This window comes from Syngnathus scovelli, chromosome 9 (assembly GCF_024217435.2).
Source record: "Syngnathus scovelli strain Florida chromosome 9, RoL_Ssco_1.2, whole genome shotgun sequence".
NCBI classification, from domain to species: domain Eukaryota; kingdom Metazoa; phylum Chordata; class Actinopteri; order Syngnathiformes; family Syngnathidae; genus Syngnathus; species Syngnathus scovelli.
The window spans coordinates 11727150-11753573 of NC_090855.1; the positions used below are offsets into that span (position 1 = coordinate 11727150).

Here is a 26424-nt window from a genome sequence, read left to right on the forward strand (position 1 = left end):
CCATTTCCCACATTTTTTGCTCTTCCTACGGGCAAATATTCTTTACCCTCAATGAAAGCTGACTAATACTTACAGTAGTTGAGAGTACGGTATTAATTTGTTTTGCATGACAGTCGTATACTGCCCCCTAGTGCACAGAGCAGAAGCATCTGCCCCGAATTGATCATGACGCAGAAAATTGTTTTACATTCAATTAAATTATTGTCTTTACGTTTGTATACACAAAGATAATATTTCTTGTTTGATTTTAATATTTTCTTAATGTAAAGTTAGTTGCCGCGGATTGATCAGACATGTCAACGGGGGATCGTGACGTAACCTCGAAATGTCGTAAAGCGAGAACACTACATACAAACATATGTTTGCATTGACATGGAAGTCCATCTATCAGAGGGAAAAGAGTTGAGTCAACGCTCCGTGGGCATCCACGCACTGCAGTGACGTCCACTTGACCCCCCCCCCCCATTCCCTCACCCCCACCGAACCAGGGCTGCAGTACTGCAAAGTGTGCAGGTGGAGGAGGGGCAGAGAGGGGGGGGGGGGGGGGCGTTGAGCGGGGGTAGTACCGCACTGTGGCTCCGAGTCCAAGTGGGGAAAGGTGGGAGAGGAACTCGACGCATTACTGCAGCAGCAGCAGCCACGCGCATCACGCTTCATCTGCCACGCAGGCGCAGAGAAGCGCGAGAAGGAAGGAAAACATTAGGAATCGACCTCAACAGCTTCTACACTGGAAATTCGAGCACCGAGCCGAGCTATTTGCTTCTTTTTTTGGGAAGGAAGAGCTGGATGCTGAGGAGAACTACGCAGCATCACTCAGCTCACTTCTCTTTGCTGACTCGGCTGCTTTTGTGGGGGGGTTGCTGCACTGCGACACTTTGATGATTTTTTTGGGCAAACTTTTTCTGTTTTTGTTGTTGTTTTCCGCCTGATTCTTTGTTTTGTCACGGTTTCACTTCATTGTTAAGACTTTGGAACCTCCTTGTGCCTCCTCCTCTCGCCTCTCCTCCTACTCCGCTGAGTCAGCGCAAACAGCTGCATAGAACATGTGAGTGGTTCTGCAGATTGGGATGGATTTATTGCTTGCTGTAGTCACTTTGAGAATTTTCTCGAGTGGAACAAATAAAAGAATGTATATTTGTATATGTATAATGTAATGTAATGATATATCTATACTTTCGGCATCCTTGTACAATAAAATGTTCTGAATAATTGAGTTAAATAATTAACAATTTGAGCTGTGGACCAACATGAAGGTACCGGCTTCAATATAAGGTGCACCTGCACAATCTGTACTAGATAGATATAGGTCTTCTCTTTGTTTGTTTGCTAAAGCACGGTCAAAAACTCAAGTCATACTTTGGCGCTATCTTGTGGCAAAAGAAATACGTTGACATAAATTAAAGATCATTTAGTGCTTTGTCGCCATCTTGTGGCATCTCGGTTCCAAGGAATCATGCTGAACTGGATCGGAGTTTCCTGTCGTGCTTTGCCGCCATCTTGGTGCCAAAGAACTACACTTTAGTGAGCTGAGGATCTTCATGTAGTGCTTTGTGGCATATTTGTGCCAAATAATTATTCCGTCTTCTCTTCCACGAGTTTATTTGCACATGTGGTTCCACGCAGGTCTGCCCCAGATGCCGCAGCCCCAGGCGCTCCGGGAGCCCCTGGTGCAGAGGGAGCCCCGGGAGGTGGGCCCCCAGCTCCTCCCAACACCTCCAGCAACCGCAGGCTACAGCAGACGCAGGCCCAAGTCGAGGAGGTACATGGAGAAAAAAAAAAAAAAAACGTAACTCCTGAGTTTCCAAAAATGATTTCCCGTCCCGGACTGTCAGGTGGTGGACATCATGAGGGTGAATGTGGACAAGGTTCTGGAAAGGGACCAGAAGCTCTCCGAGCTGGACGACCGAGCGGATGCCCTTCAAGCTGGGGCGTCACAGTTTGAAAGCTGCGCGGCCAAGCTCAAGAACAAGTATTGGTGGAAGAACTGCAAGGTGGGTACACGAGCGGGGGCTCCTCAATAAGCTCGACTCTCACCGCTGATGTCTTATCTTCTCCTCCTTTCAGATGATGATAATGATGGGCATCATTGGCGTCATCGTGGTGGGGATCATATTCTGTGAGTACACATGACGAACCTCCTCCCTTGGGACTACAGATAATGATGCTCTTCTGTAAATTATGGCACGTAGGGAAGATGCATTTATGGGGTAGAAGACAAGTTTACTATAAATAGTCAAATTTAATACAATTACAAAAACGAAGTGGCACGATGGAGCACATGTCCGCCTCAGAGTTCAGTGGGTGCGGGTTCGATTCCACCTCTGGCCCTCCCTGTGTGGACTTTGCATGTTCTGCCCGTGCCTGTGTGGGTTTTCTCCAGACACTCCATTTTCCTCCCACACCCCAAAAACATTCTCGATAGGCTGATTGAGCACTCCAAATTGCCCATAGGTGTGAGTGGGGATGGTTGTTCGTGTCTGTGTGCCCTGCGATTGGCTGGCAATCGGTTCAGGGATTCCCCAGCCTACTGCTCGATGACTGCTGGGATAGGCTCCGGCACGTCCGCGACCCCCATGGGGATAAGTGGTACAGAAAATGGATGAATTCCTAAAACAAAATGGATGAATTACTAAAACAAAAATTGAAAAATTATATCAAATAAAAATGAGTGTTTTTGTTTTTTCAAAACTAAAAAACAACTATTGGAAATACAGTTTACATTTATAAAACTAATATATTTAAAAATAAAAGAAAAACAATTATATAAGCCTGGTTTAGGCATAGCTACTAGTTTTCTAGGTAATAGCATGTGGTAGTTGTAGAAATAAGATAAGTAATTTTTACCATTATTTTAAATTCGTAAATTCCCGTTTTATTCCTGATTTGTCTAAAGCTATTTTGCCAATTCCAAAGGAAGGTATCCAACTTTGAAAATTCCCGTATTTATACAACAGCAGTATACGTTAACTAAAAGTGTGTGTAGCGAATGTTGCGTCTGACAAGCGTATTAAAAGAAAGTGTTTTATGTTTTCATTTTTGTTTGTTTGAGCGTTTGTGATATATTGCGGGGGACCATTAGACTAATGACTTCTCTTCTCTCTGCGTCATTGGCAGTATACTTCTTCTACTGAGCTTCGCCCGTCAAAATGGATGAATATGGACTTGAGAATGTTGATGAGATGGCAGACGAGAGCGTACAAAAAAAGAAAAAAACAATCCCCCACCCTTTTCACCGTCCTGACCTCTCGCATCACGGCAGCTTTCACTTGTCTCGGCTGTTTATTTTTTTGTCGTTGTTTTTTCCCCCTTGCCTGCTCGTCTTCCTCCCAGCGCCTGTTTTCGGCTTAAACTCTGCTCGGGTTCATGCCGGCTCATGTATTATTGAAGGAGAGAGAAGAACATTTGCGTGAGGTTAGTGGTGCGTACGGGAAGCCGTTTTAGCTTCTCTTCCATTTCCTTTATATCCAGCTCAAGGCCTGTGCTTGTTCTACTACTTTGCCTTATTTGTTCCTCTTGTGTACTTAATTGTCCTAGTTTTGGAGAACAAATGGTATTCTAGTAAGCTGCATATCAAGGAAATGGGAAGAAATCTTGAGCCTCCTTTAATGTGGGCCCGATTTGTGAGCTTGGAGGGAGTCATTTGTCACGCTTGGTTTTGAAGAAGAGTGAGGATTCAAATGGACGAGATCAAAGTTCAGCATTTAATCACATTTCTACAGTTGCACTAGAAAAAAAAAAAAAGTAGTCTCTCAAATGTTTGGCTCAGTCGTGGACAAAGTTTTGTGTGTGGTACTATGTCTCCTGGTTTTGCTGCTGCTGCCACACGAAAGCAAAACCAGTCAAGGTGAGCTTGGCTTCCTATTTGCATGACAAACACGGTCGTGGTAGTTTTCCGTCCTAATAGCGCCATTAGCGCATCCGCTCTTTCATTCTCTAACTGCTCTCTGTTGAACGTCTTCCCAATCGGCTAACCGCTCACCAGTGCCAAACCGCGACTACTTTCAACTGTTAGCATCATGTAGCACTCTAACAAGGCATTTGTCACGTTCATGTCCATCTTTCAGGGGTTTTTGAAGGAGGGGTTGTTAACATATAGTTAAGATGCGCATATTTTCTTCTAAGACTAATTTGTGGGTGTTATACATTAAAAATGACAACAAGGTGCATTTCTGCATAGCTAGCGGTTGCTAACACACGTTGCAGTTAGACGGCGAAACGGGATTATTTGGCACTGAACACCTGTTTTGTGATTTACCTGAACAACGCAGCGGGAGGTGAAAATGTTTGCCGGACAAAATGCATGCTTGTCAATTTTGCTGATGCCAATAAAACAATTAAAACAGTTCTGTGGGACTGTGTTGTTTTTTTTGTGTTTATTATTTACGTAGATGCAGTCCAAATACTATTCATCCATTTTTTATAGCAGGTTAGTTACGGGGCAGATATCAACAAACGACGGGACCGACATTTTTGGTGGCTGTTTTTTTTATTTCACGGCAACATCAAAACAATGGTAAGTGATATTTTTCTAACTTTTGTTCTTATTTGTTTCTATACTGATCACTGCTTTGACGTTACAAAAATATATATTTGACATTGTACACCCATTTTATATTTATTTCCAAGACTTTATTTTGGAAACAATGCCAGTGGTAATGCAACCTGTAAATAAATGTCAAATCCCATTTACAGACCAATATAAAATTACCATCAAGTTCTAGGATAATATTCCAACTCAAGCCAAAGTCAAACTCACTAAAGAAAGTAAATAAATAAATATATATTTACAAATTTTTGTCATTTAAAGCTATTTTGTAGTACTCTGCTAAAAATTATTAATTTAGGTCAAAGATAATCTATGTGTAACATTAGACAATAATAATAATATTAAGTCTGTTTGCTAATCTGTTGTGTTTATGGCATAGATGGGAGCGCGTACTGATGACGTGAGCAAGGAGGAAGTAGTATGTGTTCTATTAATGAAGATTGACAAATCATGGCCACTACTGTTCCAAGTCTAGGCTAAAAGCCTCATGTTGACGGAAATGAGATTATTGTTGTTGGAATGAAACATACACAGTGAACAGAATGTCAGCAAATAATCTGTTTAAATTGAAGCCAGTTCATAAATAAACGCCGTGTTTCTAGTTGATGAGCTGGTAGAAGAACACCACAGTGATGACCAACAATGACAACACCCACCAGTAGTCATCTGTGGAGTGACAAACATTTTACCCTCACAATACCTCCCTCTGTTTAGAGCATCTGTTTTCTGATACGAGTTCGTACCTGCTTCCGGGTGTTCGACCAGCACGCTGACGGAAAGCGAAGCGTCCAGGGCCACGTGGGACACCCTGCAGGTGATTCGGGTTCCCGGGGCCACGTCGGTGGGCACCACCAGGCGGGATGAGAGTGAGTAGGTGCCATCGCTATGCTTCTGGTGGCTGGACATCGAGCCCTGATCGGCGAGGATGGCGGGCTCCTCGTCCGTCGGCGAGTGTGAAAGCCACTCCACCTGCGGGAGAACGTAATTGATGTTGTTGCTCGACAGACGGTACCTCAGATTTTAAGAGTCCCAATTTAGGAGTTATTGCCTGGTTGACTTTTTATTTTATGGAAAAGTGATTGATATATAATATATGAGTAGATTGAACTTGGTCACAGAAAGAATTGAACAGTAAAGGTAGCGTAGTACCCTGCAGTGACCCACCTTAGCCTCTAGAGGGTAGTATTTTCTACAATGGCAGCTTAGGGTCTGTGCTGTATTTCCTTTTAAAACTAGCTTCTCCTCCTCCGAAAGTGAAACACTTGGTGCCTCTGCAAAGAAGAGCAAAACAGACATGCATGCATTCCCATGCCAGCCGGTTCCCTGTTGTGGGCGCGAGGTGATATTGGGGCGAAACTTACGAAGCACCTGCAGCTTGATCACCTGCTGGCCAGAGAAAGGACCGATAGCGACGGAGCAGATATAGGCGCCTTCATCTGTAACTTTTAAGTTGCTCAAGGTCACTGAGGCGTTTCCCTCGCTCACAACCTGGCTAGCATCCATGCTGGAGTCCTTGCTCCAGTGACGCACTGGCGAATCAGAAACAGCGCCGTTCTCCTCACTTCTTGTTAAACACTCGACAGTGGCAAGGCCGCACTCACCCTCAGCGGCACCTCCTTGCGTATCGTTCAACCTCGCCGCCATTTTGAGGATTTTCTGTCCAAATCCTCGATATTGTTGACGCCACTCGATGTGCATTTCCTCATCGGGCGCCATGTCCCGATGGTTGAAGCCGCAGCTGAGAAGGCTGGCGCCTCTCAGGGGCGCGGACACAGAGTTGACGGCAGAAAACACCAGGAAAGACACTGAGGAGACACAACGCAAGAGGAAGGATGACTTTAAATTTCTGGTAGCCCGCAATCACACACACTGGCAATATTGTACCTTCAGTCAGCAATGTTCCAGTCTGACTCAAGGGCAGGCCCAGTTCCATGTGTATCTGACTCGATTGGTCGTCGGCCGGTGGCATGGCACGTAGAATCAACAAAGTGCCGAAGGCCCCGTCTTTCACATCGATGGACACCAGAAAATAGTCCGATTCCGACCTTTCCTTCAAGGCATACTTGCTTATTTTGCACGTCACCTCCTGCTCGTTGCAGTCCGCGTGGAGTACAACGTTGATGTTGGGAATCTTGAACGACGACACTGCAACAAACAAAGGCGGGGCAGTCAAAGCCGCGCCGACGTTCAAATATGCCACGGCGGGGGAAGTACCGTTGGACTCGAACATAATGGCACGTGGATCCGGGTTAGCCAGCGGGACAAATGGAGATTGAACTTCAAGGGATTCGTGGGAATCAACAAACACGTCTCTCAAGATGAGTGTAGCCGGACTACTGGGGAAGCCGGAGCTCATGTGCAGTCCCACCGAGTCTTCCATTAACTCGCAGGACAGAACTATATCTGCAACTCCAGATGCTGCACAACACCATTTTGAATATATCATTTGAAGGACACTATAGTCAAATCATTTTAGAATGTATTATTTTATCGTTTAGTCCCCTGATTATTTGAATTAATCGAATCAAAATATTTAATTTGCATTAAAGTGTATTGCAAAACCGGTTTCCCTGTTTCCTGTTTTAACCAATTGTTATTGTTTATATTGTTAAGTGACGGAAAAAAACAACTACACAACACTGAAAAAAGGATCTCACCACACACGCAGGTCGTTAAGACTCCACACAAAATGATTCTCGTCACCTCCATGGCGTTTCTTTGGGGCGAATAAGAGCAACACAGAAAATGTGGCCATTAAAAAAAAACACTTCCTTTCACTTTCGATTTGAACAAAATGCATTATGTTCGGCACAACGTACACTCGACACGACAGTATTTGAAAGTAACTATTTTTTGAAGCCACACGTCACGATATTGTTGGAGACTATAGTAAAAATGACTAACCTGAGGAGGATAGGAGGAGAATAACTACTTGGACAGAGGGCACTTTCGACGATTCAAGTTGCGCTCTGATTGGCGCATGCGCAGAACAACAGCGTCAAAAGCGAAAGTGAAAGTGGAATGCAGAATCGTGACGGTCAAGTCGTCGTGGAGACCAGCGCTTGATTTGGGCAACAGAAAAATATTGAACGTATAGAAAGAAGTAAGGAATTTGATTAAAATGCGGTGCAAACTGATAAAATACAGTCAAACCTCTTCATACGAATTTAATTCGTTCCGGGACTTACTTCATATGTTGAAATAGTCATATGTTGGATCAAATATTCCCATAAATATACACTGTAATTCGTTTAATTCGTTCCACAGCAAAAAAAAAAAAAAAAAAAGATAACTCCTAAAATACTGCAGACAATTACACATAGCAATAAAACAAATGCATTACAGTGATCCCTCGCTACTTCACGTTTCGTTTATAGCGGCTTCACTATATCGCGGATTTTTTTTTTCAAATTAAAAAAAACATTTAAAAGTCTAAATAAAACTTCTAAATTGAGGAAACCTTTAGGACAAGGTAGTATTGCTCCAAATGTTCCTTTACATTCCTGTAGAAGTCCGTTTCTTCTTCCTTCTCATGTGCCTCCTGATAATGCACAGACGCAAGCAACAGAGTCAGTCTATTTATAGTTGGACTGAGATGATGACGGGAAAGAACAAAATAAGTGCGACGCTCAGTGTATGCTTGTGTGGCTGTTGGACAAAGGTGGGACAATAGGCGATGATGGTCAGACAGGAAAAGGCTGTCCCCTTTCTAGCATCTCATTGTGTCAACACGGCCAACATCAACATCTCTCAGGTCTTACAGTGCTGGTGGAAACGCTTGCAGGTTGCAACAAAGGGGGGAGGAGGAATGGGAGGGGGGGGCAGGAAGGAAATTAAGGGGGGGGGGGGGGGGAATGAGGGGTAAATGGGTGTTTCCACTGTGTGGGATGGCAAAGATAAAGTGGGGAAACTTTCATTTCACTTGCAGTCACGCACAGACAAAGATGAACCTTTAAGTGCGCTACCAAACACTCTGAGCGACTGCTGGGGAAGATCTGATAAGAAATGGTGGACTCCGAGTGCAACACTGAGGAGAAGTACTTGAGTAGAGCTGGAAGGTGCTGCGATCGCTGCCCAGCGGGTCAGTTTGCGATCACGCTACAGCTGGGCTTACGGGATCTCCTCACGCTTGTGTTCACCCTCGCCAGGAAGCTTTGTGCGAGCCGACTGCAACCACACTGGCAAGACTCAATGTGACGAGTGCAAGCGAGGGCTGTTCACGGCCACCAGAAATCACCTCAGTGGCTGCCGCGTGTGCAAGTCGTGCAGTGCCAGTAAGTCAAGTCACACTCATGGACGCTCGTGACAACCAAGAAACGATTGAAGATTTGATTCGCAGGCAACAACCAGATGACGGCGGAGGCGTGCACGGCTGACAAGGACACAGTGTGCAAGTGTGCCTCGGGCTACTTCTGTATCGAGGAGTCCTGCGACCACTGTATGCCCGCGACCTCCTGTCCTCGGGGGACAGGGGTCAAGGTTCAAAGTAGGCTCTCTATGAATTTGTGTTAGGGTCCACTTCCATTTCCACAAGGGAAAATCAAGTTTTCCTTTTTTAACAGCATGGGGAACCAAGGATACGATCTGCGCTCCGTGTGGGAATGGAACGTACAGCAACGTGTCTGACTCCTTCTCAGCCTGCCAAACACACACAAGGTCAAAGGTCTTCTGACCGTTGTGTTTTCAATTGTCATGAGGGACACTGCACTTTAATGAAATAACAAAAATGGTTGTAAAAATATATCTTGTAACGATAGGTAGCATACCTGATGCAATACGTGTGTGCTTCTTTGACATTGTTTGTATTTGCTGATAGATGTGACGACTTGGGTCGAGTGCTGAAAAGTGCAGGAAACTCCACCGCCGACGCAATCTGTGGCGAGTTAAAATCTGGTGGGTGACATTTTCACATGAAGAGTCTCTCTTCTGTGCAGGAAGAACTATTGTCATTGACCAATGACTTAGTGTTTTCTCTACCGTCACATCATATTACCGTATTTGCCGGTGTATTGGTCGACCTTTTTCGATCCAAAATCGACCGAAAAAAATCGACCTCGACTTATACACCGAGTCATAAAATTTAACTTCGTATTCATCGCTTCAAATGTGATGGTAACCAAGGCTGTTTCTCATGCATCTCATTGTGCGTGGGTGTGCGTCCGTCAGGCTCATCAAACAGCGAGAAACTGAATCATTATAAAGCGTTCGTCGCATTAACACGCATCCTCAGCAACAATTTCAAATATTCTCACCTCAATAACGGACATCGAAAGCCAGGCAGCGACGATGACTGCTAGGGGGAAGTACTGGGTATTGAGCGAATGTGCGAGTCATCGCGCGTCAAGCAACGACAATAACTACCGGTACGTAAACATTCAATCGCCATGTCTAAATGAATGTCGTTGGCACTTAGAAAATATTCGCCAAACTTGGCCAGACTTCCAGGGGAAGAGGCCGAATTTTCACTTGTTCTGGCCGACCGGAGGAACCAGCCGAGGCGGACACTTTACGGCGGTTGAGTCGTTGGCACTTAGAAAATATTCGCCAAACTTGGCCGGACTTCCAGGGGAAGAGGCCGAATTTTCACTTGTGGTGGGCGACATGGGGAACCAGCCGAGGCGAACACTTTAGAACCGGGCGGCGTGCGCGAGTGCGCGGCCCGCTGGAAGTCGAATGAGGCTCCGCGATTTCATCCGCGGTGCTTATAAAGTGCCGATCCGCTCGGCCGGAGCTATTTTCGGCCACCCGGCGCGTGTGCACGGCCTCCCGGCTGTGCCGGGCGGCGTGCGCGAGCTCGCCGGCTGCTGGAAGTCGAATGAGGCTCCGCGATCTCCTCCGCGGTGCTTATAAACAGCCGATTCGCTCCGCGGGAGGTATTCCCGGCAACTTGGCGCGTGCGCATGGCCTCTCGGATGTGCCGGGCGGCGTGCGGGAGCTCGCCGGCTGCTGGAAGTCGAATGAGGCTCTGCGATCTCCTCCGTGGTGCTTATAAAGAGCCGGTCCGCTCGGCGGGAGCTATTTCCGGCCACTTGGCGCGTGTGCACGGCCTCCCGGTGGTGCCGGGCGGCGTGCGCGAGTGCGCTGGCCGCTGGAAGTCGAATGAGGCTCCGCGATCTCCTCCGCGGTGCTTATAAAGTGCCGATCCGCTCGGCTTGGAGCTATTTCCGGCCTCCCGGTGGTGCCGGGCGGCGTGCGCGAGCTCGCCGGCCGCTGGAAGTCGAATGAGGCTCCGCGATCTCCTCCGCGGTGCTTATAAACAGCGGCATGCGCACGGCCTCCCGGAATTTGAACACATTTCGTCAATAAATTTCGCATATTGAATTTTGAAGTTTAATATAATGCAACAATTGAGCTCGACTTATACAAAGGATATATCATAAAATCGTAAATTTCCGTCGAATTTTAGGGGGTCGACTTATACACCGAGTCGACTTATACACCGGCAAATACGGTAGTTTAGTGCTGCCTAGCGGTTGACAGTGGAATTATAGCCAAAATAAATATGAAGCAGAACAAAATGGTTATGTATGGACTGCGCACAAAATTCATCAAAATAACATGATGTTGGAGTGTTTACTGTATTATAATCTGAAACACGTTGTTTTTTGTGTGTGTGTGTGAACCAAATCTGACAATTTAATATAATGTAATTGAATCAATTCACAGCACTTTTGCTTTTGCAGGCTGCTCGTGGATTTTACCTGCAGGCTTATGGCTGGGCTTTGTGCTGAGCATACTCGTTGTTTTGGGGCTGATGTGCTGGAAGGCCAAACGGAAATCATACAAAGCAGGTACATACATGCATTCTTTCAAACACTTGCTAGTTTTGAAAAGAGGGCATCGCCTGCTACAGACATTCTTCCACTGTTTCCTTTTCTGTGGTTATATATTATATTCATTAAAAATTGCATGACTCTGAATAAGATAAACGCTGGATATGCAGTATCTGCCTGAGTATTCTGTACAGATTAAATGTAACGGAAACCGCATTCTGCACATATTTACTTTTACACAATAACGCGGCGATGATGTGACGCACACCGTACCAGCAGCTGACTCATAACGACCTACATATGTGCCACAGGTAGTTTTGACTGCCATTTACTGTGACCACCAAGTGGAAAGTACACACGCAAAGCCAATTTCGTTATGGTTTTGCTTGTGCCCATCTGCCAAAATTATTTTTGAAAAATGACATCAATGCTAATGCTCAAGAGCTTCTGCTTTTCTAACCACACCAGAAAGTTAGCATTTTTATGTGATAATTGTTTTATGACATAAGTTTCCAGAAAAGAAATGTGATTTCCTGTTTGATTCGGGTAATTAAGTGAAATTTAAACAGATTGAATTCCGTTTGTGGTGTCCACAGCCAGGTCAAACGCTTCCCTTACTGAGGCAAGGACCATAACAAAGAGTTCGCTGGAACCTGCCCTACAAACCCACGAAACGTTTGATCAGTGCCAAAAGACCAACGTGACGAAGGCCTGCCAGTTTACTCTACTGAACCTGGGTAATAAATAAATGCCAGTTGTTGTTTTTTTTTCAAACTGAAAGGGTTCAGGCCAAGGTTGAGAAGATGAGTTAAAACAACAACAAAAATCTGAAAACATTTCACTTTGTGTACAATTGATTTTTTTTTTTTTTTTTGTCAATGAAATAAACTACAACGGAAATGATTTTAAGAAAAGGAAACGGAAATTTAAATCAGTAAAAAGAGCTGTGACGTCCTTACGACAACACTAAATGTGCGTTTTAAATCCGCATTAAGGTCATCCATCACGTTTTCCATCCTGTACTAATAATCTAACTGGTGGTAGGTGATGAGTCATCATTTTTAATCCTCGTTCCCCAGATGAAAGCGCGACTATCTGCGAGGACCTTCCGCTCAGCCTGAAGACCGACGGCTCGGAGCAGCGCAAAGGGACCGACGCGTACCATCGGAGCCACTCGGAGCCACAGGAGGACGAGTGGTGCGGGACATGAGCGCAATTCTCGAGACATTGCAAAAAGATGGCTCCAACTTCTGGGGATTACTGCCCCCTGCTGGTTGTCTATTGCAACTTGCTGTCATAAATCAGGAGCTTGCCAGCACATTCAACTCTATAGGTAAATCCCATGCTACAGTTTTCCGTGCCTTTTTGTAAAAAAAATACCATGGGACTATATTGAAGTGAAGGCCATTGAAGGTTGAATAGAAAAGTAGTGCTTTGCCGTCATCTTATGGCATCCGTCGGCAGTTACAAACCTTTCATTTTCGCCATTCTGTACTCATCCCTAAATGGTAAGTGTCATATTTTTGGGAAGCCTCTTAAAATTAAAGCCGAGACTCCAAACTTCCATCACATTTTGATGGTTTTATTTCAAATCAATTGTGGTGGCTTTGGGAAAACTGTCCAAATGCTTCACTTCCATACAGCTGCACTATTTATTTCCTTCGCTCTGTCACTCAACTGGTACATCACACCCAAACATTCAATTATATATCATTTATATACATGCACACGTACCTTGACTATTTCCTACGTACACTAAAAGAGTTAAGAGAGGACATCACATATTCACAGTCCATCATTTTACCGCAATGTTTTCAATCGGCCTTCTTGAAGACTTGCTTGGCAACGACGCCTCCCACCCTCATCTCCTGCAGAGAAGCAAGAAGGCCATTAGGGTAAAACAGAGGAATTTAATTAATAGTGACAATCAATACAAGAATCTCCAGCACAAAAGGAGTGTCACAGGAGAGTCACCCCCACCCTCCCCCGTTATTTGACCCCGTAATCCTTTCTTCTCCTCTTTTCACTGCTCTCCCTCCCCGCTGCTGGAGGGAGAGAAGAAATCCTCAAAAAATCTCCTTAGGGGAACAATGTCTTGTTTGACACATCTTCGTGAGAACTTGGCAAACCTCTTTCCAAAAACAAAGCATACAAGTTGTTGTTTTTCCTTACCAAATGCAGCTTGTCGCCTTCCAGCCAGTGTGTCCAACCTCGGCCTTCCTTCTCGCCTCGTTGTACGCAAACCAGCTTGTCCCCTTCCCAGCTCACGGTGGTCTGTTCAAAGACATGCTGTGAGGACAACTGCACACGCAATCTGCATGTTAACTAGTTTGTACGTTTAAAACCCTCTTTAGTGTTGCCTCCAAGCTGGTTACATTTATAGAATGCTCTTGGAATTTGTTTCTGAAGAACATTTGGAACGATTTCCCAAACTCAGAAACTTGAATTCGAACCTCATACAGATAGACACAAATAAGAAACTAATGTTTGTTTGTTTTTTCTTTTTGAGTGCAAACTTTTATCGACCACCATAAAACACACAAAAATGTTTTCAAGTAAAGACCCCTGAAATGACGGCATCAAATTGAAATTTAATGGCAGACCCCAAGCCTCTTTTCCTGCCTGGCTTCTTGAGACATTTTTAAGACATTCATTGTTTTCCCTACAACAACTGTGAGACAAATTTGTGGAAAGGGACAAAATATGTGTTGAGACTTTTTTGCATGTCTACTCTTGGTAGACATGCCTACCAAATTTCATATTGCTAAGTCAAAGTGGCTTTGGGGGGGCTGAATTTTCAAAAGGGCCAGAGGCGGACCCAAAAGCTGCGTGGGCCGTCTTTGTGATTATTACTCTTGCTGCCCATTGTGAGCCGAACCACAGGAGGCAGTCGCAACACAAAATCCCCACAGGAGGCCCGGTTGTCTTTGCTCATACAAGCACACAAAGCCAACTGGTACGACACCTCCAGGTTGAAGTTCCTTCCACCGACCTGACACGTGCGACCGTCTACGGGGCCGAGGTCTTCGGTGAACTCCTGCCCGACGACAAAGTCCATGTTGAAGTTCTTGAAGGTGGTGAGAGTGCGGATCTTCATGGTCCCCGTGGCCAGATCATGGCTGATGTCCTTGGAGGGCTTCAGCAGACACACAATCTTCCTCAGAGCAAAGTTGATGTCTGAAGAAGGAGGAAAAGTGCACTTGAATGGAACACTGTGTGTGTGGGTGTGCGTGTGTTTGTCTACAATGTGTGTGCATGTGTGGGGTCACACAGAGGACAGACTGATGAGCTCAGTCCTTGAATGTGCAGCTGCAAATGGAGATTACAGCATTATTGAAATGAACGTTGTGGACCGTTTCATTTTTGTTAAGACCGCACACATGGATGAACGGGAACCGTTCACCCAAAAACATAAATAAAAAAAATAAAAAAGGAACGTTGCGTCTTTGAATGTAGACCAACAGGCGCCAGCAAATTTAAGCAAAAAAAAAAAATCAAGATTTGAGATTGGACATTAGATACTTACTTACTGTGTTTTTGCCTGTGGAATTTCTAAATTTTGTCATGGTTGAAAAAATGTGTTTGTTTTTTTTTTACGGTGTTTTAGTCTCTGAGTTCTGGTTTTCATCAAGTCGTGGTCTCGGGATGACCGTTTCACTAGTTAGAATCAAAACTTTACTAAAAAATAACATGCAGTAATGAAACATTTGTTTATATAATTTTGCATGAGTGTTTGTGTATTAACTATTAAGTGCATAGCAGGCCAGATCAAATGCTCAGGCAGGCCAAAATTGGCCCACGAGCCACATGTTTCTCACTACACCTTTCAAGACAGCATAGCAATGCAAAACATTGCACGTACATTATGAACAATAATGGAGTGATGAGAAAAAAAACCTCACCTAAAGCTGCAAGGTAGGCGTCCATGTTCTCCTGTTCCACCATATGAAACAGCCCAGAGTAGTCAGGTTTAGACATGGTGGCTTGGTACGGAACCCCAAACACACTGTGAAATGTTGAGAAAGGCCTCAGACAGCAAAATGTTCAGCAAGAGAATTCAGAGCGGTGAACTGTTGATTCCGGAAGGTAGCAATGACTCACAGAAGGCTCACAGCTTCTTTCAGTTATGCCGGAGTTGGGAAGGAGGGAAGAAAGGAGGGAGGAGGCTTCATTCAATCTACTTTCCTATCGCCTTTCACTCGAGGTGGGCGGTGCCTAGGAGCTCAACATGAGGAGAGAGGAGCATGTTGCTGGGGGAGGATTGGACCCCACCCCCCAAAAGGGTCTCACTTAAAAAAACAAAAATCCTTAATGAGCAATAATATCATGATGAGAATCAGCTTTTAATTTGGAAAAACAAAAATCAATTGAAGTACTAAAATGCTAGTTAAAATAATTTATTATGAAAATAATTTTAAAATAAAATACAAAAGTAGATTTAAAATTAATTCAATTCTGCCTCATGATTAAGATCACATTTATTTTGTTTGATCTATTTTTAGTCATACTAAAAAAGATTTATTTAGATTTATTTAAATGGACTAATTTATGAATTTGCAATATTGGTTTGGGTGCGAGATCATTTTGCTTTAGTAATTGCTTTTTTTTTTTTTTTTTTTAACCAGACTCAGTTGTTTAGACAGTTATTTGAATTGTCATTGAAATTCTTTGATTGAATTTTGTCAACATAGTCTCACCATTCTCGATAGTTCCTTACGACTTATAATGTAAACTTTTATTGTACAGGTGAAGATTTGAGGAGCAGGCTAAAGTTGAAAACAAAAGATCACATGTCATAAAGTATACATTGAAATCATGCAAATGGACATGTATTGAAATTATGTTTAAAGTTTGTGCTGTGAAAGTAGGCTCACATAAATAACACAAGATGACTTCAAAATACACTTAAAAAAACTTATTTTTTCTTTAACGAGCCACTTTTCTTCTCTGACTTTGGCTTCTTCTTGTCTTTCTTGGGTTTGCCCAGGTTCTCGTACATGTCTGAGTCTTTGCTTCTGCGAAGAGAAAAGTGGGAAATTGAAGAAAAAAGGGAGGAGGTTCGAGTCTGTGTGCAAACTCTCCTGGCTCACGGGCCATATTTAATTTTTGAAATTGACACATGGGCCAAGTCAGTCACACTAATAATCAATCATTTACTACAATTGCCTTTTCTACCTACAATAAAATTCAATGCAACAAATATGATGAATAATGAATAATGTGAGGCGGCTCAGTTGCGCACTGGGTAGCACGTCCGCCTCACAGTTAGGAGGGTGCGGGTTCGATTCCACCTCCGGCCCTCCCTGTGCGGAGTTTGCATGTTCTCCCCGAGCCCGCGTGGGTTTTCTCCGGGCACTCCGGTTTCCTCCCACATTCCAAAAACATGCTTGGTAGGCCGATTGATCACTCCAAATTGTCCCTAGGTGTGAGTGCGAGTGCGAATGGTCGTTTGTCTCTGTGTGCCCTGCGATTGGCTGGCAACCGGTTCAGGGTGTCCCCCGCCTACTGCCCGATGACGGCTGGGATAGGCTCCAGCACGCCCGCGACCCCCGTGGGGACTAAGCGGTTCAGAAAATGGATGGATGGATGGATGGATGGATGAATAATGTGAATGGATTTTTACACTTAAGCAATGAGGCTCAGCTTCAAATTGCAGCCGTGAGTGGCTAAATTAACATGTACTTATGATGTGAACAATACTCCTCCCTCAAAAAGTGCGAAGCTACCAGAAGCTGAGTTGTGGTTGTCGCCTCAGTGCGAGCTTTGGCGCATCCGTGCCATGTGAAATGTGTCTACAGTCGTGATAGTTCAAACAGGGATCGCATTTTCCACTTTGACTCACTTTGAGATGTTCCTGGTCCCCGGCGGGTGTTTGAGCTGCAGATTTCCATACTCCGTCTCAGCCTCCTGCGGGAGGAGATCAACACAGGAGGGTTCAATCTATGTCGCGGTTTTCTTTTGAAGCCAAAGTTCATCTTTCAAAAAGCGCTGCTGATAAAAGTGTCTGGAGTTCAAATCAGCAGAGAAAGGTTCAAAGGCCAGTTGGATCATTGCCAGACATCAATCAATGTATTGCGTTTTGTAAGTTATTACAAAATACAAGGGGGGAAAAAATCCTTGAAAAAATAATCACATATTGAATAAAAAATATAAAATAAAATCTGAAATAAAATAAATATGGGCGGCTCGGTGGCGCACTGGGTAGCACGTCCGCCTCACAGTTAGGAGGGTGCGGGTTCGATTCCACCTCCGGCCCTCCCTGTGTGGAGTTTGCATGTTCTCCCCGGGCCCGCGTGGGTTTTCTCCGGGCACTCCGGTTTCCTCCCACATTCCAAAAACATGCTTGGTAGGCCGATTGAAGACTCCAAATTGTCCCTAGGTGTGAGTGTGAGTGCGATTGGTTGTCTGTCTCTGTGTGCCCTGCGATTGGCTGGCAACCAGTTCTGGGTGTCCCCCGCCTACTGCCCGATGACGGCTGGGATAGGCTCCAGCACGCCCGCGACCCCCGTGGGGACTAAGCGGTTCAGAAAATGGATGGATGGATGGAAAATAAATATATAATATAGTTTTTCATTCTTACCAAGGAGGCCCCATCTTTAGCCTTGGTGGTCTGGATGTACTCGGAGACGGCCAGGTAGATGAACTTGTACTGGGCCTCGGTCTGGACCATGCCGGAGCGCTGCTCGCGCACCATCTGGATGTACTTGGAGATGTCGATGTCACAGTTGATACCTGGAGGCGGTTGAGAGAGCTTCAGAGAACGGACGAGCGCTAACAACGTCAACGTCATTTTTTTTGTTTGTTTTAATTACCTATTGTGTCAATTGTCTCGATGATCATGTCAATCACCACAATGGTGCCCGTCCGACCAATCCCAGCGCTGCAGACACAAAGTAGAATTGGTGGTATGACCAAGTGACAGCGTAAAAATAAAAAAATTCTACTGAAGCTTATTAACGACACTCGCGGCTAAGCATAAGTTAAAGGTCGCAGAGGGATTCTGTTGCGCAACACCATGAACCGTATACAACAAAACAGGCCTTTATACTTCCCACGTCACAAGCACCAACATTCCTCAAGGATAAACTATCAGTTGACTCGAACCCTTTTACTCAGCTAATCTTGTAACTAGGATCTTAAATGAGAGCTTCAGCTTTGGAATGTTTGCCATAAATACTATTTTATTTTTACATCAAAAAGCATCATAGCACATTCACCATGTACGTTTGTGGATAAACAGCAGAGCGGCGACATCTATTGATTTATGCAAGGATTTTGATAGTCAATCATTTCATTTGATTTATTTATTTATTTGAGCTCACATCTAAATGGCTCAATATTTCTCATGAGTTCCTAAGGACTCCTTTTTAGTTCCACTCTTATTTTCTCAGAATAGTAATAATTTAGGTTACAGTGTGGATAGAGCCAATTTCCATTCTTATGCTTATGATACTCTTTCCAAGACCAACATTTAAGCTCTTAAATTGATTATCCATGCTAGCAAAACAAAGTGATGCTTTTCTCTGGTGCTAAAAGGAGCAGCGAATCCCATTCTGATTCTGACAAGTGCATCTGCGACTCCCGGCCTCGTGTGTACCTGCAGTGGATGATCATGGGGCCGGCATCGGGATATTCAGCCTGTTTGTCGTTGACTTGTGTGAGGAAGCTGAGGACGGCACCGGGCTCCTGAGGGACGCCGTGATCGGGCCAGCTCATGTACTGGTAATGCCAAATGGTGCGGGTGTGCTTGGGCTGCTGACGTGAGGGGGAGAACGTCAGCAAGTTTACCTCGAGTGCAGCGAGGTCAAAACCCTGCGGCGTCCACCTTGTTCATTGGCGCCAGCTCCAAGATTCGGACTTTGTAATCGGTGGCTTCCCTTTCCGACTGGGAGGTCACAACGTAGCGGCCCACCTCCTTGGCGCTGTCCTTCTCGGGCCAGTATGGCACACATTTATTCTGTGAGTGGAATTAAACATACAGATGTTCAGGATGAACTAGAATTTTTTTTAGAATTGAATGCAATCTTGTTACATTCAAATTGGGTAAAACAAAATAGTCGTCTTTTAAAACTTGCACTTTAAGAGTCAAATGGCTCACAAGAATGTAAAAAAAAGATATAGTTTTTGAAATGCTAATTGGCATTGTTGTGAATGTGCGATTTTGACAATTCAGACACTGACCCGCCCTTTCTCCACCTCCCTGGTCGTCATGACGATGACACTGGTGTTCTCTTGCCACACCATCTGCCAGAAGTCGTTGACAGTCGTTGCCAGGCAACCCTGAGTGGCGATGTAAACTTTCGGATTCTCCGACTCCCACAAGGTGTTCTACAAAGCGGCCCGGGCGAGACAAAGTCAACTTTCGGCTTGTAACTTGCGAGTTTTGCGACCGAGAGAGGCCCGGCAGGATTCAGGGACGTACTCGCACGTAGTTGGCGTTGATGTAGTCTGAACCGGCCACGTTGGGGTCAACGTCCTGCAGGATGACTCTGGTGTCATTGACTGCAAGGAAAAATTCAAAACATTTACTTCAGGTCATAGCTGCAAGGTTTAAAAAGAAAAATACATAGTGGTGTCTTGAGCTACAAGTTAAATTAGCTTTCCTTATTGAAATAAATGGAAATAGAATTCATCCATTCCAGCCTCCCCAAAAAACAACAAAATGACCTTTTAATATAAGAACCAGGTAAAAAAGCACTGAGGGGGGGAAAAACAAGACTTACAAGGAAGAATATTCTTGTATCTGTTTTTGGACTTGTTCTCTGGTCTCTGGCCTTCCTCTCGACTCTTTTTCACCTTAGCCTCCAACTTTTGAAGAACCTGGGTGGCAGTTGAAAGGATCATTAGGGGATGTCCACTCAAAACACGGATTCCACCGCCACAAGATGGCAGCCCGCCGCCATTATTGACAGAAGACGTGATTCAGTGCTGATGGCGCTCAAGATGACTGACTTGACTTACATCAAACTCCTCCCAGAAGCCCGCCTTGCTTTTCCCGCCCTCGACCTCCTGCTGCATGAGAGTCGTCTGGTCCAATTCTTTCACTCGACTGTCGATGTCGGCCGCGTTCACTCTGGTGGAGTAATACGGCTGCCGGATGCGCACACAGTTAAGACAAAAGTTAACATCTCTGAAATTGCTCCTATTTTTATTGCGCTGCAGTTTTCCAGCATACCTGTTTGAGGTGCACCCAGTTCCCTGAAATCTCCTCGATGCCTTTTCGTTTGTAGAAGTCCACCAAGTCACTGAGTGTGTCGAATATGTCCGAGCCTCCCACTGTGTACCGCTCATTCTACAAAGAAAAAAAAAAATTAAAATATACACAACAATACGCAGGCAACCTGGCATGCGCACACCTGAAACATGATCTTGATGTGAGAAACTCTCCTCGCTCCCGTTTTGCTGCGCTCGTCTGTCAGGGCAGACAGCACAAAATCTCCCGGCTTGGAAAGAGACTCTCTGACCAGGAAGGTCCCCGACTCGTCGCGAGCGATCAGCATCTTCTCTGCGCTTGGACCCGAAAGGTGGCCGTGATACCACCTGCACACCGGGGAAGCTCAGTGAGGTGATGTGGTGGAGGAACATTAAGCAAGGTGAGGAAAAGTCAGATTGGGTGAGTAAATGTCATACGTCAGATTAAGTTACAGTAGAATAAGATTAGATGAGAGAAAAAAAAAAAAAGATTATTAATAATAATAAAAAATACAAATAAAATAGGCGTGTGTGTGTGTGCTGTGAGTGTGTGTAAGTGAATGTACACTCCGCTGGGTTGGGCTTAATTTTAGACCCAGTTCTCGATTTCTTCTTCTTAAACTTCCTGCTTTGTGGTCGGAAAATTTCTGATGACAGATTTTGTGGCTAAAGAGGACAAAGTATTTTTAGTTTCCAACCAAACTGGTTGCACACAACCCCCCCCCCCTTCAAACATTTAGCCCACCCCCCAACAGTATTTCATGTCTACTTTTTGTGTCACATCGATGCCAATGCTATTTGTGAGTGTAACATTAAGCTAAACATACCTTACTAGAGTTCAGTTCACTGCCACCATGCAAAGTCTGAAAACTGCTATAGAAATACTGTACTCACTTTATAAAGCTTCACCCCTCCCCCCCCCCCCCCCCCCCCCCCCAAAAAACAAAAACAAAGAAACGCTTCACTAATAAAGAGCAGCCCATCTCTCAAGCTGAATTTCCCGAGATGAGGCAAAGGGCGGCGTGAGGAGGAAGCCGATGAGGACACGACGGAGTGTGCAACAGAGGAAGGCGAGCGAGGAAGGTCTGGCCATCGTTTTCGAGAATGTCAAAACGGCAAGTTTCCAACCGCAGCGGCAAAAGGGAAGTTAGACAACTGACACAGAGAAGGACAGGGGAGTGTGGGGGCGGGGAGGGGGGGGGGGGGTTACTTGTGCTACCAGACTGAGTGAAGTGTTGACTGTATACACACACACGCGCACACACACACACGACTGAAAGTACTAGTGTATGTTTCTGGATGGACAGCATAAACCAACTAAACCGCTATTGGAGGTTCAGCAATGACAGATAACTTTTTTCCACCATTAACGTCACCTTTAAAAAAATATTTTGAGAGGCAGAGTACAAAAAAGTTAGATAACATCATTGCACACATCCTCTAAGATTGTGTTCGAAATGAACTGATCACATTCAAAGTCGTGTTAAATGAAGGTTTGTGCAAAGTGCCTCTGATTAAACCTAAATCAAGTTCAGATGTTCAGGTAGGCTTCTCCTGAAGAAGTGGCTATTTTCAAATGCTGGGAAATTCAAAATCAAGAACTTTGGCGCTGACCTTTCGGTGGTGGGGTCGGAGCAGTTGAGCGGGTATCTGAGCTCGATGATGGTGCCGTCCTTGTCCTGCAGAATGCCGTTGTCGGCCGTGTAGTATTCCACCAGCTCGGACAGCGTGGCAAACTTCTCCCCGCCGTAGAGGTCGTAGTAGTCGCCCGTGTTCTGGATGCGGATGTGGGTGACTCGCTCGCCCACCCTGAGCGGCAAACAATTGATTTTCATTTAAATCTGTGCAACAAGTTAAGATAAGATTTGATTAATTATTTATCTACTGCTATTGGTAGAGGTGCTATTTAGCAAAGCACAGTTTAAAAACAGTTTTGCTTACGGGTAAATCTTGATTTGTATGTAGTCAGAATATACATTTGTAATGATGTCCAATAAAAAGTTTTATCGACAATTTTTTTTTTTTTATCTGGGAATCCCCACACATCACCAAAATAATATTCTTCAATTTTTTTGTGTTAAGAGTAGCTGACAAAATTGAATACATAAAAATGGACTGCTTAAAATGTAATCGACCACATGCGAATGCTTCAGCTACCCAAACATTTGTTGTTTCTGTAACAGTATGTTGACGCTTTAAAAAGTGCTGAAATAATCATTTGTGTTATCCATAATTTTTCAAATGTGTACTGAAATATGAAATTTAATATGCTTCCTCCTACTCCTTTTCCAGCATTTTTATTGAGTTATTTATTTATGTATACACGTATATATGTATACACGTGTATATATATATATATATATATATATATATATATATATATATATATATATATATATATATATATATATATATATATATATATATATTTTTTTTTTTTTTTTTCTCAGTTTGTTCGTTTATTGTTTGTTTGTTTTACGGACTTATATATGGCACTTTAAAGTGTTATTTGTTTTGTTTTGGATGTGTTCGAAATAAAGATATCAATACAATATAATAAAATATAATACAATATAAAATATGAAATGTTATTTGTCAAACTATAAAATGTGCTTTAATCATGCATAAAATTAAACAAATATGTTGAGCTTAATTGAAAGAGTCTGCATGAAAGTATTTTTACAATGCCGCCTGGGATTGTTATTAATACGAGTGATCAAATTCGTTTGTTGAACACACACACTATTTTTATTGTTTTTTTTAAATACGTATTGCTACTTTTTGTTTGGGATTATTACCGGACAGACAGAGAGAAGTCGCCCACATTCTTGCTGGGTCGGGCCAGAAAGCTGCCAGAGATACCCTGAGTCTTCAGCAGGTCTTCGGCCTGCAGGCCTGTGATGTCTCGGTGGAACCACCTGGACGCAAACACCACACAGATGTCAATTCGAGGAAATACGGCAGAACAATTTGGAATGTTGCAAACCTGAGATTTTCATTTTCTTTAAAAGACAGATTTTAAAAAACTGCACCAAAATAAGCCTGCTTGATGATCTCGAAGCTATAAACATAAGAAGCCACCTAAAAATGGGTCCTGCGCTCAAAAGCCACAACACAGCTCAAATCATATGATGGACAATCAGAGCAGCCAAGAGGAAGAACAAGATGGAATGAAAAGAGAGAAGTTGCAAGTTGGAGCACTCTGTCGGCAGCGTCCACTCACCGAACCATGTCGTCGCCCTCGCAGCGTCTTGGTTAGAAGACAACTCCAGTGAAGGCCGCCGGAGAGGGCCCTGTCACCTGCACCAAAGCATCGCTTTTACATCTCAGTGTGAGAAAAAAAAAAAAAAAAAAAACAAGCGACCATGATTTTTTGTGACATTTTGTACTTAGCGCTCAAGCATTAAAAGCAAATCACCTGATCTTATTTTTCCCCTTCTGGCTCAACTGGTGTGTGATCGGGCGGGAATGAACGTAGAGAGAAAAAAAAAAAAAAGCAAAACCGTTCTGTCCTCTTGTCCGCTGTCCCTGAAGGCAAGTGAGCCGGGCTTGAGTCTCGCAATCCCCTCCTCTCTCTTGCTCTGAGCGTGCGACTGTCTACATCGTCTCTTACCCTTCCTTCCTTTTTGTCGCTCCTTTCACAAAATAGTGAAAGCCCCAACGGGAACCAGAAGAGCTGACAAAGCCGGAATTCCTCCTTATTTGTGTTATTCTGAATGAGTCACATGAAATACATTTTGAAAATACATTTTGGTTCTTCAGTGAGTCTCCACCGAGTTGTTTTCTGTCAACAGTCTCTATTGTTACTGCAAAAAAAAAAGTTTATTACAGCCACAAAATTGAAAATCGATTTCTTTTTTTTTGAGTGTCAGGCTGCCTGCCCACCTGTCTGCTGCTACTCTTCTCTGTTGCAGGTGTGTGTGTTTGTGACAACACAAAGGTCAGCGGCACAGTACACTTCCTTATTCTCAGCTCACTGCTCTCTCTGTGTATCGAGTGTCTGCATGCAAAACCGTTTCAAAACAAAGTCTGACTCAAGTTCACCACCATATAGCAGCATTTGCGTCAAAGGGGTGGAGGTGTTACTCTGTGTTGCATTCACCGGGCAGGCACAACATTAAACATAAAAAAATCTACACACCAGTTCTGTTGTTTTTTTTTTAAAATGATTAAGTTGCATCAAAAAGCACACTTTAGGATAATAAAGGAACAAAATAGAAAATACAACTACATGAACTAAAATGTTTGGCCCCCACAAGGGAGAATTGATAAGTGTGTCAAACTTGCCAAATAGGGTGCCAACACTAATCAAAGTTCTTTGTACATGTTTAAAAATATTTAGTGGATCTAGATTGCTCAAAACATTCCTTTCTTTTGTTTCCATACTCCAAAATGGTTCTCCCATCCAAGTTATAGCTACACATCCCAGGACTTGCTGCCAACAATTTATAAGTGCATCATTACAGTAACACAAGCAAAGATGTTGACAAATTCCTTAGCTACAATTCTCCTGGTGACATGTTCACTTCAAAAGAGACCAACATACATTTGTCCACTCACCCACGTCATTGTTCCTTTTCACACAGGACCTAAACGAGTCTTGTCGACTTTTCTGCAGGAAATGATGAATTCAGCTCACATTTAACATGATTGGTCCTTTTTGCAGTGTTTAACCTCCTTCCTTCTATTTTGCCGCCTAAAATGACCACTGGTGATGAGATGATGTTCCCGCCCTGCAATTTGCTCTAATTCTCTTGCCACGAGATAATATGCTGCTTCCTGACTCGGTCTTTGGCCAATCTTCCTCTAAAAAACTTAAAAGTGCACACTCTAGAGACAAAAGTATTGAGACACTTCAATATGGAATAGGCAACATCAGCTTGCACTCTTGTGGGTAAACTAAAATGTTTTCCTTTGTGTTTGTGGGAATCTCTGTTCTAATTTTTTTTTTTTTTGGTATGGCGCCGACGTGAGTGGCAGCCTCCCAGCAGTGTTCTCTCTTTTTCTCTTTATTTCCTTCTTTTCTCCTTTTTCTTTCTTTCTTTTTGTCCATTCGGCGATGCTGGTGCCTTCTACCGCACCTCGGTATTGCTTTGGATGTGATTTTCTTTTTTTTTTTTCCCCTGGGACCGGGATGGCTGCGCACATCGGTCGAGACCGGCGTACCTCTACGACGGCTTCCTGCTTATCCGGCTGATGCTGACCGGGTCCCTTGCCTTGCAGCCGCGACCCCTGTGCTCCCTCGTGCTCGTCAGAACCAGCGACCTTCGCCGTGCTAGCTATTTTGTGTGTTTTGGGGTGTTTTCTGATATTGAGGGGTGCTGGTTGGGCACTGTTACTTTTTTCTTTTGTCTTTTTGCTTTGCTTTGCTTTGCTTTGATGGCTTTTATCTTTCGCACTTTCTGGCTTTCTTTGTGGCGCCGTTGTATGGCAGCCTTATGAGGGCCTATTGAGTTGCGCTCATGCCATCTGTGTGTCTTTTGTAAACCCGCTCTGTGGTATGGATACTGCTGGGGCCTGAATTTCCCTGAAGGAGTATTCCCAAGGGATTAATAAAGTTGAGTCTAAGTCTAAGTCTAATTAGAAGGCTCTTGCATAGCAAACTCATTCAAGCACGCCTTTATGGTGAGTAATCCAGTGATGGCCAACCAGTCGCTAACCCAACAAAATGACCCAATTTCACTCGATCTGCCCTAAATATAATTTACTAAATGATTTTTTTTTTTTTTGGAGAAAGCTATAAACAAAAATAAATTCACTTTCTTGCAGAATGCTAATGCTAACTCACTCACCCAACAATTGCATCCGAAGATCTGGAGACACTAGTGTGGTTTAACCCAAAGGAGACGTGACCATTACTTTTGCCACAATTGCTCATTTCTTATGTATAGTCATTAAAAGTAGAAATTGGAT

At 43.9% G+C, this 26424-nt stretch overlaps 5 protein-coding genes across 9 annotated transcripts; 2 read left to right on the forward strand and 3 right to left on the reverse strand.

The window, feature by feature from the left end:
- Window positions 1–602: 602 nt before the first annotated feature.
- LOC125975825 (vesicle-associated membrane protein 1) lies at window positions 603–4343 on the forward strand. Its single transcript, XM_049731845.2, has 5 exons — window positions 603–1045; window positions 1624–1759; window positions 1833–1991; window positions 2065–2116; window positions 3115–4343. Coding segments are annotated over exons 1-5 (366 nt in total). The 5' UTR covers window positions 603–1043; the 3' UTR covers window positions 3132–4343.
- tapbpl (TAP binding protein like) lies at window positions 2305–7599 on the reverse strand. Of its 2 annotated transcripts, none has more exons than XM_049731691.2 (9): window positions 7451–7599; window positions 7204–7262; window positions 6761–6964; window positions 6431–6691; window positions 6148–6351; window positions 5908–6075; window positions 5711–5817; window positions 5290–5515; window positions 2305–2607 (listed from the first exon to the last, which is right to left on the reverse strand). In XM_049731691.2, exons 2-9 carry the CDS (start codon window positions 7253–7255, stop codon window positions 2525–2527), a joined length of 1305 nt encoding a protein of 434 aa, XP_049587648.1. In that variant the 5' UTR covers window positions 7256–7262; window positions 7451–7599; the 3' UTR covers window positions 2305–2524. The 2 variants fall into 2 exon arrangements, with proteins under 2 accessions (XP_049587648.1, XP_049587649.1); XM_049731692.1 differs by lacking the exon at window positions 2305–2607 and adding an exon at window positions 4468–5212.
- Window positions 7549–12883, forward strand: LOC125975775 (tumor necrosis factor receptor superfamily member 5). Of its 2 annotated transcripts, XM_049731777.1 has the most exons (9): window positions 7549–7649; window positions 8475–8627; window positions 8695–8820; window positions 8886–9032; window positions 9109–9202; window positions 9363–9439; window positions 11230–11337; window positions 11916–12056; window positions 12399–12883. In XM_049731777.1, the coding sequence occupies exons 2-9, from the start codon at window positions 8552–8554 to the stop codon at window positions 12527–12529; spliced, it is 900 nt and encodes a 299-aa protein (XP_049587734.1). In that variant the 5' UTR covers window positions 7549–7649; window positions 8475–8551; the 3' UTR covers window positions 12530–12883. The 2 variants fall into 2 exon arrangements, with proteins under 2 accessions (XP_049587734.1, XP_049587733.1); XM_049731776.2 differs by lacking the exon at window positions 7549–7649 and having other exon boundaries at window positions 8428–8627.
- Window positions 12884–12885: 2 nt separating this feature from the next.
- On the reverse strand, window positions 12886–15509 carry rbp5 (retinol binding protein 1a, cellular). The gene is made up of 4 exons (XM_049731838.2): window positions 15222–15509; window positions 14312–14496; window positions 13492–13593; window positions 12886–13187 (listed from the first exon to the last, which is right to left on the reverse strand). The coding sequence occupies exons 1-4, from the start codon at window positions 15295–15297 to the stop codon at window positions 13134–13136; spliced, it is 417 nt and encodes a 138-aa protein (XP_049587795.1). The 5' UTR covers window positions 15298–15509; the 3' UTR covers window positions 12886–13133.
- Window positions 15510–16028: 519 nt separating this feature from the next.
- ptpn6 (protein tyrosine phosphatase non-receptor type 6) lies at window positions 16029–26098 on the reverse strand. 3 transcript variants are annotated; one of them, XM_049731596.2, is made up of 17 exons: window positions 25072–26098; window positions 23930–24511; window positions 23735–23811; window positions 23310–23429; window positions 22126–22320; window positions 20676–20859; window positions 20495–20611; window positions 20281–20409; window positions 20043–20139; window positions 19742–19821; window positions 19501–19647; window positions 19145–19276; window positions 18917–19074; window positions 18132–18199; window positions 17900–18051; window positions 17162–17226; window positions 16029–16334 (listed from the first exon to the last, which is right to left on the reverse strand). In XM_049731596.2, the coding sequence occupies exons 3-17, from the start codon at window positions 23740–23742 to the stop codon at window positions 16235–16237; spliced, it is 1752 nt and encodes a 583-aa protein (XP_049587553.1). In that variant the 5' UTR covers window positions 23743–23811; window positions 23930–24511; window positions 25072–26098; the 3' UTR covers window positions 16029–16234. The 3 variants fall into 3 exon arrangements, with proteins under 3 accessions (XP_049587553.1, XP_049587554.1, XP_049587555.1); XM_049731597.2 differs by having other exon boundaries at window positions 23735–23836; XM_049731598.2 differs by having other exon boundaries at window positions 18917–19071; window positions 25072–26095.
- Between the last annotated feature and the right edge of the window lie 326 nt (window positions 26099–26424).